The sequence below is a fragment of the Pipistrellus hanaki genome (genome assembly GCF_964339955.1).
Source record: "Pipistrellus hanaki genome assembly, chromosome: X".
Taxonomy (NCBI): Eukaryota; Metazoa; Chordata; class Mammalia; order Chiroptera; family Vespertilionidae; genus Pipistrellus; species Pipistrellus hanaki.
This window is the reverse complement of record NC_140524.1, coordinates 23,723,880-23,740,988: the sequence shown is the minus strand read 5'-3', so window position 1 is coordinate 23,740,988 and position 17,109 is coordinate 23,723,880. Positions and strand designations below refer to the sequence as shown.

The 17,109-nt window shown below is 38.0% G+C and overlaps 1 protein-coding gene across 1 annotated transcript in view; it reads right to left on the bottom strand.

The window, feature by feature from the left end:
- Positions 1–17,109, bottom strand: part of GPC3 (glypican 3) — a 341,076-nt gene that overhangs the window by 110,496 nt on the left and 213,471 nt on the right. The window contains exon 4 of the mRNA XM_084870253.1: positions 3,538–3,671. Coding sequence (XP_084726379.1) covers positions 3,538–3,671 — 134 coding nt within the window. The remainder of the gene's footprint in view (positions 1–3,537; positions 3,672–17,109) is intronic.

Sequence of the window (17,109 nt, the reverse complement as noted above, 5' to 3'; positions counted from 1 at the left end):
TTGTCTTATCCTCATCATTTAAAATCTGATGATATTTTCAATATTGATACCTTAAAAGGATATTGGGTCCCATACATAAGCCACCAGTTGAATATCAAATCACCCTTAAATTCAACTAATTTATTCTAAGATTAGTTGTGTGTTGCACACTACCCAGCTGGGGGCAGACAAAACAAACAGATGACTTCTGAATGTTACCAAAGGAATCTTGCATTTCTTTGTGTGCTGTTATTTTTAATAAGGCAATGGGCTTTTCAACTCATAATCAGACTAAGACAGCTTGCTCACAACCTCCACCGACTGAATGCTACAATAGGGTTTCTTTCCAATTATTATTTTTAATGACAGAGGTTGGAGTTTGAACATAGGTGTGAGGGGTGCTGGCAGCACATACATTGTACTGAACAATGTAAAATGCTGTGCAGGACATACTGAGAAATTTACAAATGTACTTACACTGCCAAAACAAGCCCTTAATAACATCAGATTGCAGGGGGCAGTGCATTTAGCCAGAGATCATCTTAATCCCCACTTCTTTTCTTTTCCTAAGAGGTTTTACAATGCCTAGTTGAGGGAATTATATGAAATTGGACACTCTTTTGCTGTTTTGTTTTCTTATTCTGCCAGAGAATTTAGAAAGAATGGCTCCCACAACAGACTCTAAGGATTCACTTTACTAAAAAGATGAGAAGCATCATGGGTCAGGCTCATATTCCCAATACTCAAAGGAGCCCTGCCTGACCACTTACTCAAGTCTGCAGGCTTTGGAATTTTTCTTATTATCCTTTCTTTTCTTTGGGGGTAACAATAAGTTCAAAAATGAATATAAACAAAATGCCAAATCTGGGTGCCCAGCCAAGAACCCATTTATCAACTTGTTTCTCCCTAGAGGTATCAACACCCACAGAGTCTTCTCTTTCCCTCCACAGATCCCAAGATAAAAGGCATGGCAGAAGGGCCTTGTGGAACCTCCTACTTACTCAAAACAGTGTCCAAGTAATTTCAAAATGGGACTGCTAGAGTGTTTACTTTGAAAAAGTTCTGCATAAGATTCTGTTATAAATCCATATACCACCTCCTCCATGAAGCCTTCACCAGAACTCCCTGGGCAGAGAGGTTTTCTCTGTTCTAATTGGCTGCTTCTGTATACTCTGTACATTCTTTTGCATTTACAAAACTGTTTAGGAATTATTTGTATTTAAGTCCATTTCCACATTACACGGACTTGGAAAGCAGAGACTGTGTCTTGATATTTAGTGTCCAGTATATAGTCTGACACATAATAGGTGTTTTCTGAAATTCTGCTGGGTTGAAGACAAAGTATATTGCACTTAGAATTTACATTTTATTTATACGTAATTAATATATAATATTATATAAATTACTTGCTTCAGTGTAATATGCAAGGGATTTCTACCAGTTAAAGATCAATGACAGGTTAATTCTTCATTGGTTTGGGCAAAGAGTGAAAGCAATGGTGAAAAATGGACAAAGGACTGTCAGGAGTTAAAAACAAAACAAACAAACAAACAAAAAAACCTGGAGAAATGGTCTAATTTTGCCTTCCCAGAAACACAAAAACTTCACAGAGATCCTTCATGCCACAGGGAAATGATTCTCAAGTAGTTTGGTGCTAGGAACCTGCGGTGTTTTTTAAATATGTTCACACATTCTTTGATACTATTCCATGGAAGTGGTGGAATTTAATTTCCCTCCCCCTTAAAATAGACTAGAATTTGTGACTCACTTTTAACAAATCAAGCATGTTAGAATTGAGAGTATGTCACTTCCCAGATTAGGTAATTAAAAACAACAGCTTTCTCCTTGCTGTCTTCCATGGATCGCTTATTCTGGGGAAGTTGGAGGCTATGTGGTAAAGATACACATGAGGTCCACGTGGTGAGGAACTAAAAGCTTCCCTCCAACAACCAGCACTAACTTGCTAAAGGTGTAAACCACCTTGAAAGTAGATCCTTCATCCTCAGTTAATGCTTCACATGACTGCTAGCCCCAAGCAACATCTTGATTGAAATTTCCTTCTGAGAACCACCCAGGGAAGCAGTTCCCAAATTCCTGACAGAGACTGTGATATAATGAATGTTTGTCATTTTAAATCACATTTTGGGGATAATTTGTTGTATAGCACTAGATAACTAATACAGCCCTTAACACTCTTAAAAATTGTTGAGGACCCCAAAGACCTTTTGTCTATGTGATATATATCTATTGATATTTGCTGCTTTAGAAATTAAAACTCAGGAAAAAACTTAAAATTTTATTATTGGTTTTTAAACTAACAATAATGAGCCATTATATGTTAACATAAATAACATTTTTATTTAAAAAAAAAGCAAGAAAAATGATATTTTTTTGCATTTTTGCAAAATAACTTTATTGCCTCTCATAATAGGAGACAGATAAGTTCTCCATTGGCTTCTGCATTTAATCAGCTGCAATTAAAATATATGAACAAAAGCCGGCTTCATAGAGATATGTAGTTATCAAAAGACTGATTACTACACAGACCTCCTGAAAGGGTCTTTGGGTCTCCTTGGGTCCTTGAATTATATTTGAAAACTACTGCCACAGAGAAACTAGGAATCCATTAGCTTGAAAGTCAACAAAAGAGAATAAAATTGAACTTCCTGATATCCTCCTTTGGAGGACTGTCTTTCAAGCTACCTTACTATATTCTCTTACTCTAAACTGTATCATATATGACTAGAAATTGCCATTTCAAAACCTCCTGTAGTCACTGGATATGAATAAAATAATTTAGCCCATATCTGAGATGTTACTTATTTCATCTCTTAAATTTCCATCTGTAAGAAAATGTCTCCCAATATCCTTGAAGTCATCAGGGAGCGGATCTTAAGCCAGTGGTGCATTAGCTGTATTGCTTTTGGGGAAGGAAGGCAATTCTTTTAGATTTGTGTTGGGCTTCCTATCAAATTTCTACCCCTTATTGTGAACATGAAACAAGAATTGCGAAGGAGGGAAGCTGGATGTAGGGTGGAGGAATGAAGAGAATAATACAGTCTTTAATTGAGTTCCTTAAAATTGTTATCTTAATAAAGAGGAACAGGATCTTTCATTTTATCATTCTTAAAAGAATGTGTAGTGTGTAGTATGTGTATACACATGAGTGTGTCTTGCCATTTTCTCTTTGGTAAACTCATCCTGGACTCTGCTAATAATGGGAAAAGCTAGAAACCAAGCCATGGAATTGTGAGATCAAATCACAAGCAAAAATATTTTATCAATAAAGATCTTAAATACAGAAGTCCATTTCACCCTGCATTGCTATAATGATATTTACATATGGTCAACTTACATTTAAATATAGCTTGGATATAATATAATATCTTTTTTTAAAAATACTGACAGATGATAGAATGTAATTAAACAAAAACTCTACTCAGGAGGACTAAATAATATGTATTTTAGAAGCTTCACTCCAATGTTTTTTGGACCTTAAAACACAATTGCTAATTGTATGCTCAATAGAGGGAGGAAGGGGGGAGGGCAGAGACTCACTTTCTGCGGCCGGACAGGGTTTCTTCACGTTCCACATGAGCAACTTTCAGCACCTTCTTGTCAACAAACAGATCTTCAGGATAATAAGCAGATCTATATTGGCGTTGTTGAGTATGGGCACACAACTTTCCAATCTGAAAAAAAAAGCAATATAATTATATGATACTTTCACAGATGTGATAGTAGAAACAAATTCTGTAATGCACTTCAATTCCCCCCAAATTCTTTTTAAACAGCAGAATTAAGCTATTACTGGTGTCAAAAAGGTGGTATGTTTTTAAAGGGAAGAACCATCTATGGAAAAGAATGTTGAAGACTGGGGGTGGAGGCACTCTAAGTGCAGCCTATTCAAGATTTTCTAAGCTAAAAAATGTGTGTCTTATTTTCCCTAAAGTGAAGTGCACATTTGAGAGGACCCTCTACACAGGGATTATGCCACTGATACCTTTTAATAGCACTTGGTATTTATATGTATAAAGAAGTTCAAAGTGGGCATTGCAAAATTTAGGTAGAAATAGTGCAGAAGATGAGGGGGTGTAGGGGAGATGTGTAAAATAGTCAGTTATAGAAGAGCAGTCTCCCATGCACAGAATGCTCTCCATTATTATGAGCAGCCTATATAATAAAGAGGTAATATGCAAATTGAGTGTCATGCCCTCACAAGATGGCTGCCTACAACCAGGCCAGCAGGGGGGTTAGAGAGGAATGACCAAACGACTGAACAAGCAAGCTGCATGGGCGACCAGGGATGATAAAACGACTGAATAGCAGGCTGTGTGGGGCAACCAGGCCAGAAGAGGGGGACAGTTGGGGGCAACCAGGCTAGCAGGAGGGGCAGTTAGGGGCTACCAGGATGGTGGGGGGGGGCAGTTAGATGCAACTAGGCCAGCAGAGGGGGGCAGTTGGGGGTGACTAGGCTGGCAGAGGGGGGCAGTAAGAGGGGATCAAGCCAGTGGGGGGGAGGAGGGATTAAGAGTGACCAGGCAGACAGGGAGGACAGTTGGAGGCAACTAGGCTAGCATGGGGGGCAGTTGATGGCAACCAGGTCAACAGGGGGGATCAGTTAGGGGTGACCAGGCCAGCAGGGGGGCACTAAGGGGTGATCAGGCTGGCTGGGGAGGGGATAGTTAGGAGTAACCAGGACAGCAGCAGGGGGCAGTTAGGGATGACCAGGCTGACAGGGGCGGGGGCAGTTAGGAGCAACCAGGCAGGCAGGTAGGTGAGTGATTAGGAGCCAGAAGTCCAAGATTATGAGAGGGATCGGACCTAACCCGGCAGTCAGACATCTTCCAAGGGGTCCCAGATTGGAGAGGGTGCAGGCTGGGATGACAGGACCCCCCACCCATACAAAAATTTTGTGCACTAAGCCTCTAGTTTTGTTATAAGACCTAAGCTAGGGCATTCTAAAAAAATGTCAATATAGTTTCTCATCTGGCTTTCCTATAAATGACCAAGGGAAGGAAGAAGGCAAGCCAACAAATCAATAGCCAGGATTATTGGCTATGAATCACATATAATTACATAAGCCTAGTATTGAAAGTATTAAAGACTATTGGTTTTTAAGGAAGTATATCTTTCCTCTCTTGCTCTTTAATCCCTCCTGCTGTACCTAACTCTTTCCGTTTCTTCTTCCTTCCCTCTATCTATTCATTTGTTCATTCAAAAATACTTATTGGATGCCACCCTCTAAAGCTTAGCTCTTTTACAGGCATACAGCAATAATATAAAAGGATGCTGTAGCTTTAAATTTAGTTAGTTGAAGTGAATTTATTGGACAGGTGAATGTCTCTATCAATAGACTTGGAAGAGAACACCTTTCTGTTTTCCATGAACTGTGATTTCTAATGATGCCTTTATTCATGTGCCACAACCGGTGGCAGGAATAGCAATAGTTCTATAAAGTGTTATGACACTCAAAACACAAAAAGGCAGGGCTTCTGACAGTATCCAGGACAGCAGGTCATTCTAGTAACCTTAGCACCATTATTTTTTAACCAGGCCCCAGAAGTACTGGCTTTGTACATACACAAGGAGAATACACTGTTGGGGCCCAGCAAGGTATAGTGAAGAACTCAGTAGAATGAATATCAAGAGAACTGACCTGCAACCCCACTTCTTCCTCTCACCCATAACAGGTTTTTGTTTTGTTTGTTTTCCATGATACATGATTTATATATTATAGTTTGTGCCCACACTCAAAAGACAAATCATCTTCCTGTACCATATATTTGACCCCCTTTATTCTAGTGGAGTGATTGAAATGTAGCCTGCCAGGTAAGACTTAATAAACCATACTAATGTACTGGATACCAAGTGGTGTGGGAGGCATGTCTCCTCAAGTAGGTCCTCATTGCTGCCTGCAGGATAACCCCAAACCATGATTCTGGAAGTTAGATTCTTGCATTGGCTACAAAATCTGTAATTCCTACAATCAAACCCAGATTTAGTCTGATATCACGGCTGAGTATATTCTTTATAATTTCCTCCCAAATGGGAAGATTCCAGATTAATCCTAAGGCTACAAAAATGCATTGGGTTTAAGCCTTTAGCTTGATAGCCAAAAGATATGAAAATGGGGATGGGAGGGTGAACCTTAACAGATTTATTTTTCTCTTAATTAAAGAAAAAAGATGAATGAAAGCATTAACATTTTCTTTCTCAAAAATATATAAAAGGCATGTGTGTGTATTTTAACTTATATGGCCCATAATAGAAAAAGGAGGAGGTGGATGGAGGTGAGAAGCAGAAGCAGAGAGGGAAACGTTCCCATTAGTGAGTCTGCAGCACAAGAAGAACCATGGACACATCATATTGCCCTCGAAAATCTGACAGCTTTTGAGAGAAAAGATCAATCTCCCACTGAACTTTACTCAGTAATCAGCCCAACTCCACCCCTTTGACGAACTGCACCTGAGGCCACCAAGACTTGAGGGCATCTAGAGGGCTTTTTCAGTTATCTATTAAAGCCCAAGTGACCATCTGACTATTAGACTGTTCATCATTAGCTATGATGAACAGTCTAATAGTCAGGGGGCAGATGCTCTGACCAGTGGAGGAGGGAGGCAGATGCTCTGACCAGTGGAGGAGGGAGCCCAATTCTTCACAGAATCGGTCATGGGTTAGGTTGCTGCTGGGGGACTGTTGCCCCAAATCTGCTTCACCTGCAACCCAAACCCAGAGAGGTTCCTCAGCCTGGCCTGCGGGGATTGGCCGAATCCAGCTCTCTAACATCCCCTGAGGGGGTCTCAGATTGCGAGAGGGCACAGGTCAGGCTGAGGGACCCCACCAGTGCATGAATCTGTGCACTAGGCCTCTAATCTATAATAATAAAAGTATAATATGCTAATTAGACTGGATAGCTGAACGACCTTCTGGACATCATTCCGGACATCCTTCTGGACAAAGCCACAGCAGCCAGGGTGAGGCAGTGGGGGGCAAGGCAGAGATGGTTAGGGGCGATCAAGCAGGCAGGTGAGTGGTTAGGGGCAACCAGGCAGGCAGGTGGGTAGTAAGGGGTGATCAGGAAGGCAGGCAAGTGGTTAGGGGTGATCAGGCAGGCAGGTGAGATGTTAGGGGTGATCAGGAAGGCAGGAAGAGTAGTTAGGGGTTATTAGTCAAGCATGCGAGCAATTAGGGGCAATCAGGCAGACAGGTGAGAAGTTAGGAGAGTTAGAAGTGATCTGGCAGGCAGGCAGAGTAGTTAGGGGTGATCAGGCAGGCAGGCAGACTGTTTAGGGGTGATGAGGCAGGAAGGCAGGCAAGTGGTTAGGAACCAGCAGTTCCAGATTGCAAGAGGGTCCAGGCTGGGCTGAGACACTTCCCTCAGTGCATTAATTTTGTGCACCAGGTCTCTAGTATTAATTATATAACTTTCCTACTAGAATCCAACTGATTACTATGGTCCCAAGGTTTGCTTTTCTGAGAACTGTTGTGAAGTAATTTGTATATATTTAATCTTTGATCATTGATAAATTCATCAGAAACCTGAAAATTAAAAAATTAAATTTTCTGTATGGTTTTGCATTTTAAATATCAATTCTGATCTTCTGATCCATTCTGGAGGAATAGATGTTTTAGGTACAGGAATGTGGTAGAATGGGGTGGGGTTGGAATTCCATAGGTTTTCAATTAAAATGAAACCATGAACTTCAGTTCATTCAGTTAAATTGTCTACTACACTGTTATTCAATTTCATTTAATTAAATCTTTAAACTTTTATTACAAAATATATATTGAAATGATGTGATTTACAAGAAAAACTTTTTAATAGTAGTAACCATGCCCATTTGACAATTCTACAGGTATAATAAAAATGCTAATATATGTTAATGTTTAGTCTGTGGTTAATGTTTTGTCTTGTTAATTTCCCCAGAGCTTTTATTACTGATTTAAATCTGCCACATTACTCAACTGTTTGCATTGCTTCCACAAACTGCATGGAAGTCGCTCAAATGAACACTGATTAACAAAAATGAACAAACATTTGGCTGGCAAACCATTCTTATTATATGCTTGTAATCGTTACATACATTTTTTAAAATAAAGAGATGGGCATGACAGGCATTTTTCATTCATTTTTCCTACAGAAAATATGCATATTAGCATTACATTAATTTATAACCTTGTACTTCAGGAAGCACATCATTATGAATTAATTATTGATTGATCTGGAAATAGAGCAAAGATAATGAACAGATTTGGTGACAATGTGTTTTTCCCCCACAGATATTTTGCTGTGACTCATCAATTGCTTGACCATTAAAATGAAAGTTCACTAGTAGTAATCTATAGTGTACTAGTATTATGAATCAAGATATTTTAAGAAATTGGGTGCCAGTACTTGAAAATTCCACTCAAGTCAGCTTTTTCAATAAATTGCAGTCCAAAAAAAAAAGGGTACTAATGTCCTACAGATTGGTCCACTATTAAGTTTAACTACAGCACTATAACATGCTGAAAGGAGCACAAATATTGTTGTCTTATTTACAACAATATTTAAAATATTTTTGAAAAATCTAAATTTAAAATTAACTATAAATATTATTATTATAGATTTTATATTTTATTATACAATAAAAATAATTTACAACAAATTTTCCAATATGTAAAGATAGATATTTGGCTTCAAAAAGGGAGATTATAAGAGTCCCTTGCTCAACCCATATCTGCAATGTCTGGGACTGAAGATGTTAAATGTATGAAACTGATTTATCAGAGTTTTCTGACTCATAGAAATAAGGGAGCTACACAGTAGATTAAAACTGTAATTAAGAAACAAAAATATAACTTCTTTGGTCTTATAGACACTAATAACTTATCTTACTGTGTCTAAGGCAGTAAACCATTTTAGAGCAGTATTATAGTTTGAACTAAGTTGCAGAGTCATTTGGAAATCAATCATTCATAGTTTAGAGAAAAAAAATTAAATATTTAAAAGTTGATATTATAAACTCTTTAAAATAAAAATTATTACACTTTTTCAGAAAATAAATGGAAAAGCCACTGAAACATAGTATAGGGTAAGGTATGGTATTATGGTAGCTGGAAAAGTCCACACAGTAATGGAGAAACTAATAAACACTGTAGAGTTGAAATTGTTGAATGCATACAGGACCAAGAATCAGTAGAGATAATCATGTCACATTCCAATGAAAGATATTAACTCCTTGAATTAAAGATTTGGCTGCAAACATAAAGGTAAATTTATTATCTAACTCCTCAGCAGATTTGTGGATTTGCTCTTCAAATGGACAAATCTACAGGCGCAAACTGGACTTGCTATTTTGCTTATATTCAACCAGTATCAGCACCAACTAATTATTGAAGAATATCTATAATGTGAGAGCTTGGGGACAAATGAGTAGTGCTGAAATATTCGAAGTGTTGAACACTGTATTTAACCAAACACCATTCCTAAAAGTGTATGGGAAGCTGTGTACCTGCTAGACAGCAGCACTGTTTCAAGATTGCTCTGACTGTAACTTCAGTCACACCTGTTAGCTACAGTGTATCTGAATAAAGACATAGTCTCTGACCAATGCCTTGGGTCTCTGTTGATTGCACTGCACTGTAGATAGACCACTGCTGATTGGCTTTAGCAAAAATTATAGTCTGAATGGCTCAGAAACACTTCTGAGACAATTTTGAAAAGGACATGATTGAAAGGAGGAAAAATAATCAGGTGAATGGAGAAGAGTTGTGACCTCTGAACAGAAATAGCACAAAGAGAATTGTCTTGCACATTTCCTTCTATGGCAGCAGCATTCAACATTGTTATCATTCCAATCCTTTCTGTCTACAGATGTTATTCTCATTCTCTTCTCCAATCTCTTCTTTTAATCAGTTCCTTAAATGTCAGTCATGATTTCTTACACCCTGGATTTGGCAGCTTGTGATTTCCTCCCCTAGTATTTGCACATTTTCAGCTGCCCAACAAAACTTTAGGCATCATCTAAAACTGGAATTCCCCTGCCTTCTTCCATGTGTCTCGACTCAGAGACACATGAATATCAGAACTAGCAGGAACACTTTAATCTGTAAGGGCAATTCTCCCTTTTATAAGTAGGAAACAGACCCAGAGAGAGGCAGGGACTTGCATATGCCTGCTTCTGGAGGTGTTAGGTATGCTCAGGAAATACAACCTCAATTGAATTTCATTCTTAGCAAACAGATTTCAGAAGCTTCCCAAACACAATACATTCTAAATTAAAATAGAAATGGTATCTAAAGATGAGTTCTCTTTTATATGATTTATGCTCCGCTGTCCCACCATTGCTGTGAATAATTGAGAGATAGCTGTCTCACATGCTTTTCAAATGCCCACTTATGGTGCCCAGAATATTGTAGATAGAAATAATCTAAACTGCACTACTGACTTATCTTGGACAAATCATTTAATCTCAAAAACCTAAAAGAGGTTTTGCAAAGCAAGTTTGTTCCAAGGAGGAAAGGTGTTTCCAGCAAAAATCCCCATTACAATGCCAGATCCTTCCAGTGTGGGGTTACTTGTACAAATTTAGTGACTTCTATAACAAAATACTGATAGGCACAATTACCCTGGTTCCACAGCTTGCATGGCAGCTGCACAAACCCATTTGGACTGGGGACACCTGAAACTCATTACTCCACTTGAAGGAAAATCAAATTACTTCATTTTGGAGTCAATTTACAGAGTGAGAGCAGGACCTCAAAGACATAAGTACAGAGGAGGGCAAGTGTGACAAAGAAATGAGTTACTGTGAATAAGACTGAAGAAGAAAGGAAAGAAAAAAGCAACACTTGGCTACACGTAGCTGGTGATAATAATTCTAGCTTTTCCAAGGAGTCAGCCCTAGTATTTCATCAGGAGGAAGAAAAACAAAATGAGATTCTCACCCTTTACAAGGGCACAGGTACTACTGTTAGTAACTGCAAAGGAGAATGGCCATCTCAGACATTGGAATTCTGATAGAAACACTGGGAAAAGACAAGATGATTAGCTTCTTATGTACTGATTTTCCTTTAGAAACTTTTGATTAACTGACAAATCAGCAGGCCTCTTGCTAGGGTCATGAAATCAAATATATCTGGAGCCAAAGACGGGGAATGAGACCAGACCTATGAGGGGAATGAGACCAGACATATCTGCTCAGTTTTATTAAAAACTCATTGCTTGGTGCTAAGACAAATCTCAAACGATTGCTTTTCTAATGAAGGCAATCTCTTCATTCTCAGTTTGCTTATCTAGATTCCTCTAATATACAGAACATTATCTGCCACACGTCTTGCCATCCTGCCAAAGGTAATAACATACATGAATCAGAAATGCATTGTTTTGATCCCAATGTTGGGAGCTCAGCAACAAAAAAAATGTACAAGCATTCAGGTTCAAACTCCTCTGCTTAAGACTGCTGGGTAGGTCTTCCTTAGGACACTGCCTCAAATATCAACTCTAGAAGATGTAATCTAGATTACTGAGTCAACACATATTCAAAAAGTAAATAATGAGCCCTAACTGGTTTGGCTCAGTGGATAGAGTGTCAGCCTGCGGACTGAAAGGTCCCAGGTTTGATTCTGGTCAAGGGCATGTACCTTGGTTATGGGCACAACCCCAGTAGGGGGTGTGCAAAAGGCAGCTGATAGATGTTTCTCTCTCATTGATGTTACTAACTCCCTATCCCTCTTCCTTCCTCTCTGTAAAAAAATCAATAAAATATATTTTAAAAAGGTAAATAATGAAATAATCATAATAAAAACATAATAAGGTGAATGATAACATAGAGTCAAGAATCAGTTGTCTGAATCACTCTATAAAAATATTCCTTAAAAAATGTCCTTGTACAAATGTCCAAAGAGAAAACCAGACTATGGAGAAGTCTCTAAAGTCCTTTTGCTGTCACCTACTCATTCACTTTCTTAGTCACTCATCTACCTAATGAATCGAATTTCCCATCCTCTTCTCATGGGGTCTCCTCTCAACAGGCAATCTTTCTCCTATCCATCTATCTACCTTCCTACTCTTGATCCACTGTGCTAAAATATTCCTTCTCCTCGCCCACCTTTATGCTCATAAATCTTTCTATTTACTCTGTAATGAGGACTTTACTTGAAAGGTGTACTAAAAACCTAACAAAACAAAAAAACAAAACAAAAAAACAAAAAAACAAACACCTCATTCCCTATCAAGATGGTCTTGCACATTGTCTATTGCAAAAGCTGAAGCATCCATGTGCTCTTTCTGTTGAGAACTCTCTCCATACTAAGTTTTTCTAACCAAAATTTGTCCCTCTCTATTTATCGATTTCATGAATGACACGTCAGTCCTTGTATTTGCTCCCATATTACAGATTTGGCAACCTGGGCCAAGAGGCAAAGTGTTTGCCTTGAGCCACAAACCATGGATATCTGGTCACAGGTCTCCTGTTTATTTTCATAGAGAAAGAAATATGTTAATCCACTCCTTTATGCATCAATTTCCTCATCTATAGAGTGAGGACAATAATAAATTCCACTCCATATGATTGTAGTGAGGACTAAATGAAAGGATCTGTATAAAATACATAACACAAAGCCTGGTAAGCAAAAGGGACTCAATAAACAGAAATTCTCCTTCCCCTAATCCTTACTGCATGTTCACCATCTCGCACTTAAAATGAAAAAAAGACACATACATTTCTTAACATACATTATGTCCTTTCCTTTTACTATGGTTATCTTCAGCTTCCTTTTCCCCTCTATATGTGTCTCTCTTCCCCAATCTGGTTTTCTGTGTCTTCATTGCTGTAAGAATATGGCTGAACTAAAAAATTTCTAAGGGTCTCGCAAGCAGTACCACTGTGGCCTGGCCACAGTATGGTTCGGATGCTTCTTGGGCAAACAAATGTTATCACTACTCCCTCATAAACAGTTTAGATAATGCTATCACTTATTACAGGGAATTATTTTATTATTATATATATATATATATAAATAAATTTATTTCAGAGAGGAAGGGAGGAGAGAGAGATAGAAACATCAATGATGGGAGAGAATCATTGGTCGGCTGCCTCCCACACACCTTACACTGAGGACTGAGCCACAGCATAGGCATGTGCCTTTGACCAGAATCAAACCTGGGACCCTTCAGTCTGCAGGTTGATGCTCTATGCACTGAGCCAAATCAGCCAGGGCTATAAAAATTGTTAAGGGCATTTTATTTTGTTCTGATCAAGGTAAATTTCATGAGAAAAAAGTTAAAGAAAAACCATTTGTCATTTCAATAAAAATCTCTGAGAAGCAAATACTTACTATACTATAAGCTAGATGAAGCGTTGGCCTTTTGATCAAAAACATTAAACTGACATATGGTGCCTCCCCATCTCCAGGTAAACAAACCTTCTAGGTTCTATTGATTTGCTTCTGAAAGTTTTATTGAGTTTCCACTTTGAGTTCTGCAAAGTGTCCTAAAGGCAAGGAAAAGGCGCAAGGCTAGCTTTGGTTTGCCCCATATGCAAACAGTTACACTCCATGCTAGTGGTCTATGTGGCAGTAAAAATTCTTTGAGCTTCATTTCTTCAATTAAAAATCCGCCACTGGAGATGAAACACCCTGTAGCAGATTTTCCCTAAAAAGGAAATTGCAATCTGTTCTCACTAGTATATTTTCTTGAAGACAAAGAATGCAAAGGAAGAGGAGGGAGGAAGGGGGAAGGAAAGGAGCGAAAAATGGGGGAGGAAGAGAACCTGAAGGAAAATTTAGATAGGAAAATTCAAATGAGAGCCAAAGTCATAACATGAATGTCTATGGTTACAAAGAGTTTATTTAAAATCATCCTCAACTGAATGAGCTTACCCAATTTTATTCCCACTAACTTAAAGTTCAGCAATCCAACATAGTGATCTCAGCATCATAGACCCCTAGGCCATTTGGCTTATTATCTCCTTTAGCAATGTTCTCTAAAAGCAAAGATTGGCTGTAGCTTAACTTTTTTAGCTATGTATCCAACTTGAAATAATAAATACATCAATAATTAGCTACCTATTGGATGAAGTTTATGTTTGAATATAAACTGAGTATTGAAGGGCAACATGCTGAAAAGCTCTGGATTAGTTTTCTACCAGTTAGTTCATAGTCTGTTTTTTGTATTTTTTATTTTTATTTTGCAGAATACTGATTTACTTAGTCAATTAATTGGCAAGACCATACCCTAAAACTATGCACATTAAAATGGCTGTTTCCAGATTGCTCAACAGGTGCACGATGATTAATTATAGTTACAAATTCCTAAAATAACTTTTAAATTTTTTCAAAAAGAGTTTACATTGTCATTAGTAAAATTAAATAGGTTTCATGTGTACAATTTTATAATACATCATCCATATATTGTATTGTGTGTTCACCACTCAAAGTCAAGCCTCCTTCTGTCACCATTTATCCCCCCTTTATTCTCTTCTACCTTTTCCCATTGCCGTTTCCTTCTAATAATCACTATACTTCTGTCAGTGTTTATGGTTTTTCTGCTTAGTTCCTTCACCTTTTTCACTCAGTCCCTCTGATAGCTCTCAGTCTGTTCTCTGTATCTATGAGTCATTTTCTATCGATATTTTCTTTGTTAGGTTATTTTGTTCCTTGGATTCCTTGGATTCCACATATAAATTTAATTGTGTGGTACTTGTCTTTCACTGACTTAGCAAAATACTCTCCATGTCCATCCATGCTGCTGCAAGATGGACCAATGCATGAAGCCCAATGCATGAAGATTCATGCAAGAATGGGCCTTCCTTTCCCTGGTTGCCAGCACGGCTGCCTTTTCACTCTGGCCTGGAGCCACCTTTCCACCTTCCCACGCTGCCTAGAGGCCCAGAACGCCTGTGTCATCACAGTGAGAATGATGCAAGCGTCCCTCCTACCCCCAGCTGCTCAACACCTGTGTGTGCAAATTAACCTGCCATATTTATTGGGCTAATTTGCATAGTCACTCCTGATTGGCTGGTGGGAGTTGTGAAGGTATAGTCAATTTGCATCTCTTTAGATTTTTATAGCCAGTAGTATTCAAATATGTAAATGTATCAAAGCTTTTTTTATCCACTCATCTATTGATGAGAACTTGTGCTGCTTCCAAATCCTGGCTATCCTATCTAATAAAGAGGGAATATGCTAATTGACCATCACGACATCACAAGGATGATAGTGCCCACAGCCAATAAGGAGGGAATATGATAATTGACTGTCACACCCTCAAAGATGGTGGTGCCCACAGCCACAAGTTGGGGGCTTCCAGTCCCCTCAGCCCTGCTGGGGCAACAGGTGTGTGTTTCTTTAACAAAAGAAACTTCATACACATTGACAAACATTTAAGATATAATACTATTCAAATGTTCTTTCCTACCCATATTGTTAAGCATTAGTTTAATTAACACTGACACTTTGAAATCCTAGAAATAATTAGGATCATTAATGTCATCCCTACAAAGGTATGAAGAAAGTTTCTGTAATAAAACACAAACTGCTTTCACAAGATTTTCTGGAAATAAATAGCTCACTGTGAGATTTATGACTTGTTTTATATATTAATCAATGGTACAGTGGTGCTCTAACAAGGTTAAAAAGTGTTCTCTGATTTCCATTATAAAGATAATTTCAATCAAGCAGCCTAACAGCCTAATAGTGTAGGTCATTCTATAATTCAATTCTAAAAATGACTACAGCACTCATGCAAACAAGAGAATGAAACAGGATGAGAGAGCAAACCTAGAAAATTATTAAAGAGAAACAACAATAATGATTTCCATCTTGCATTTTCACTGACCTTTGTAGTACTCCTCTGCAAATAGAACTGAATCATTCCTCGTGGTCTAATAGATATCTTTTGTTCCTGCCCATCCATTTCATGTAAATTATGGTATATATGCTGACCTTTAATTGGCTATAACTAGAACACATTTTGAGAAAAAATATATTGAGTTGCTTTGATTTGTGCAAGAGTCTAAGCAGGGAGAAAAAAGACTGATGGTTTCTATTCACTATTTCTATAGAAAGCCTTATCTTAGATGTTTTTCAAGCCTCAAGTGAATATTCATATTTAATTCCTTTTGCATAAAGAATTTCTCAGGTAATTTATAAAACACAGATCTAAAAATATCTTTGAAAGAAATTTCATCTTCTGCCTATTTTATTTCTCTTCCTCACATAAAAATGTTCATGATAGACTATGCATTGAAATCCATACTAATGATATACCTATTGTGATTTCCAAGAATCCTACAATCAAGAAGAAAAGAAAATCAAGAAGCATCTTAGATGCTAGTTTGAATATTTTTAGGTAGAAGAAGATAGAATAATTCTAAAAGCAAACCTTAGAAGCACACTCACCATGTAATACCAAATAAATAGATAGCATAGCAGAAAGAATACTGGCCTGTTCATCACAAGCCATAGGTTTTACCCTCGTTTGACATTCATTAACTGGTTGATCTTTGGCAAATCTTTTGCCTCAAATCACATGCTTCAGGGTTCTTATCTTCCAAATAAGGAGGCTAGACTAGATCTTAGCAGGTCACTCCAAATGTAGCATTAAAGATACAGACTCTAAATGTAAATTTTTTTAAAAAATCATTTAAAAATACTTTGTCACCCACAGGGCAAAGGTAAGGAGAGACCAAAGAAATTGAGAACAGTTCCAGTATCAGAGATGGGGAGGTTTTGATGACAGAAACGAAGATCCTAATTCAAGGTAAATATTACTCTAAAATGTTTTTAAGGGCACAACATTGCCCTGACTGGTGTGGCTGGTTGGTTGAAACCTCATCCGCTACACCAAAAGGTGGCAGTTTGGATTCCTGGGCATATATATATACCCAGATTGCTGGTTTGATCCCCATGCAAAAGGCGACTTCCTGATCAATGTTTTTCTCTCTTTCCCTTCCTCTCTCTAAAATCAGGGTGGTTTTTTTGTTTTGTTTTGTTTTTTAAGAACAGCCATCAAGAGAAGCTTGTGATTTGGTGCTGCTAATAGAGCAGAACCTCAGTTTACAAAAATGTCATGAGGCCAATCCTAAGAACAAGTTCCATGTTCTTACAGTCTTTTATGGACATGTGTACATGTGCTAAGCTGGA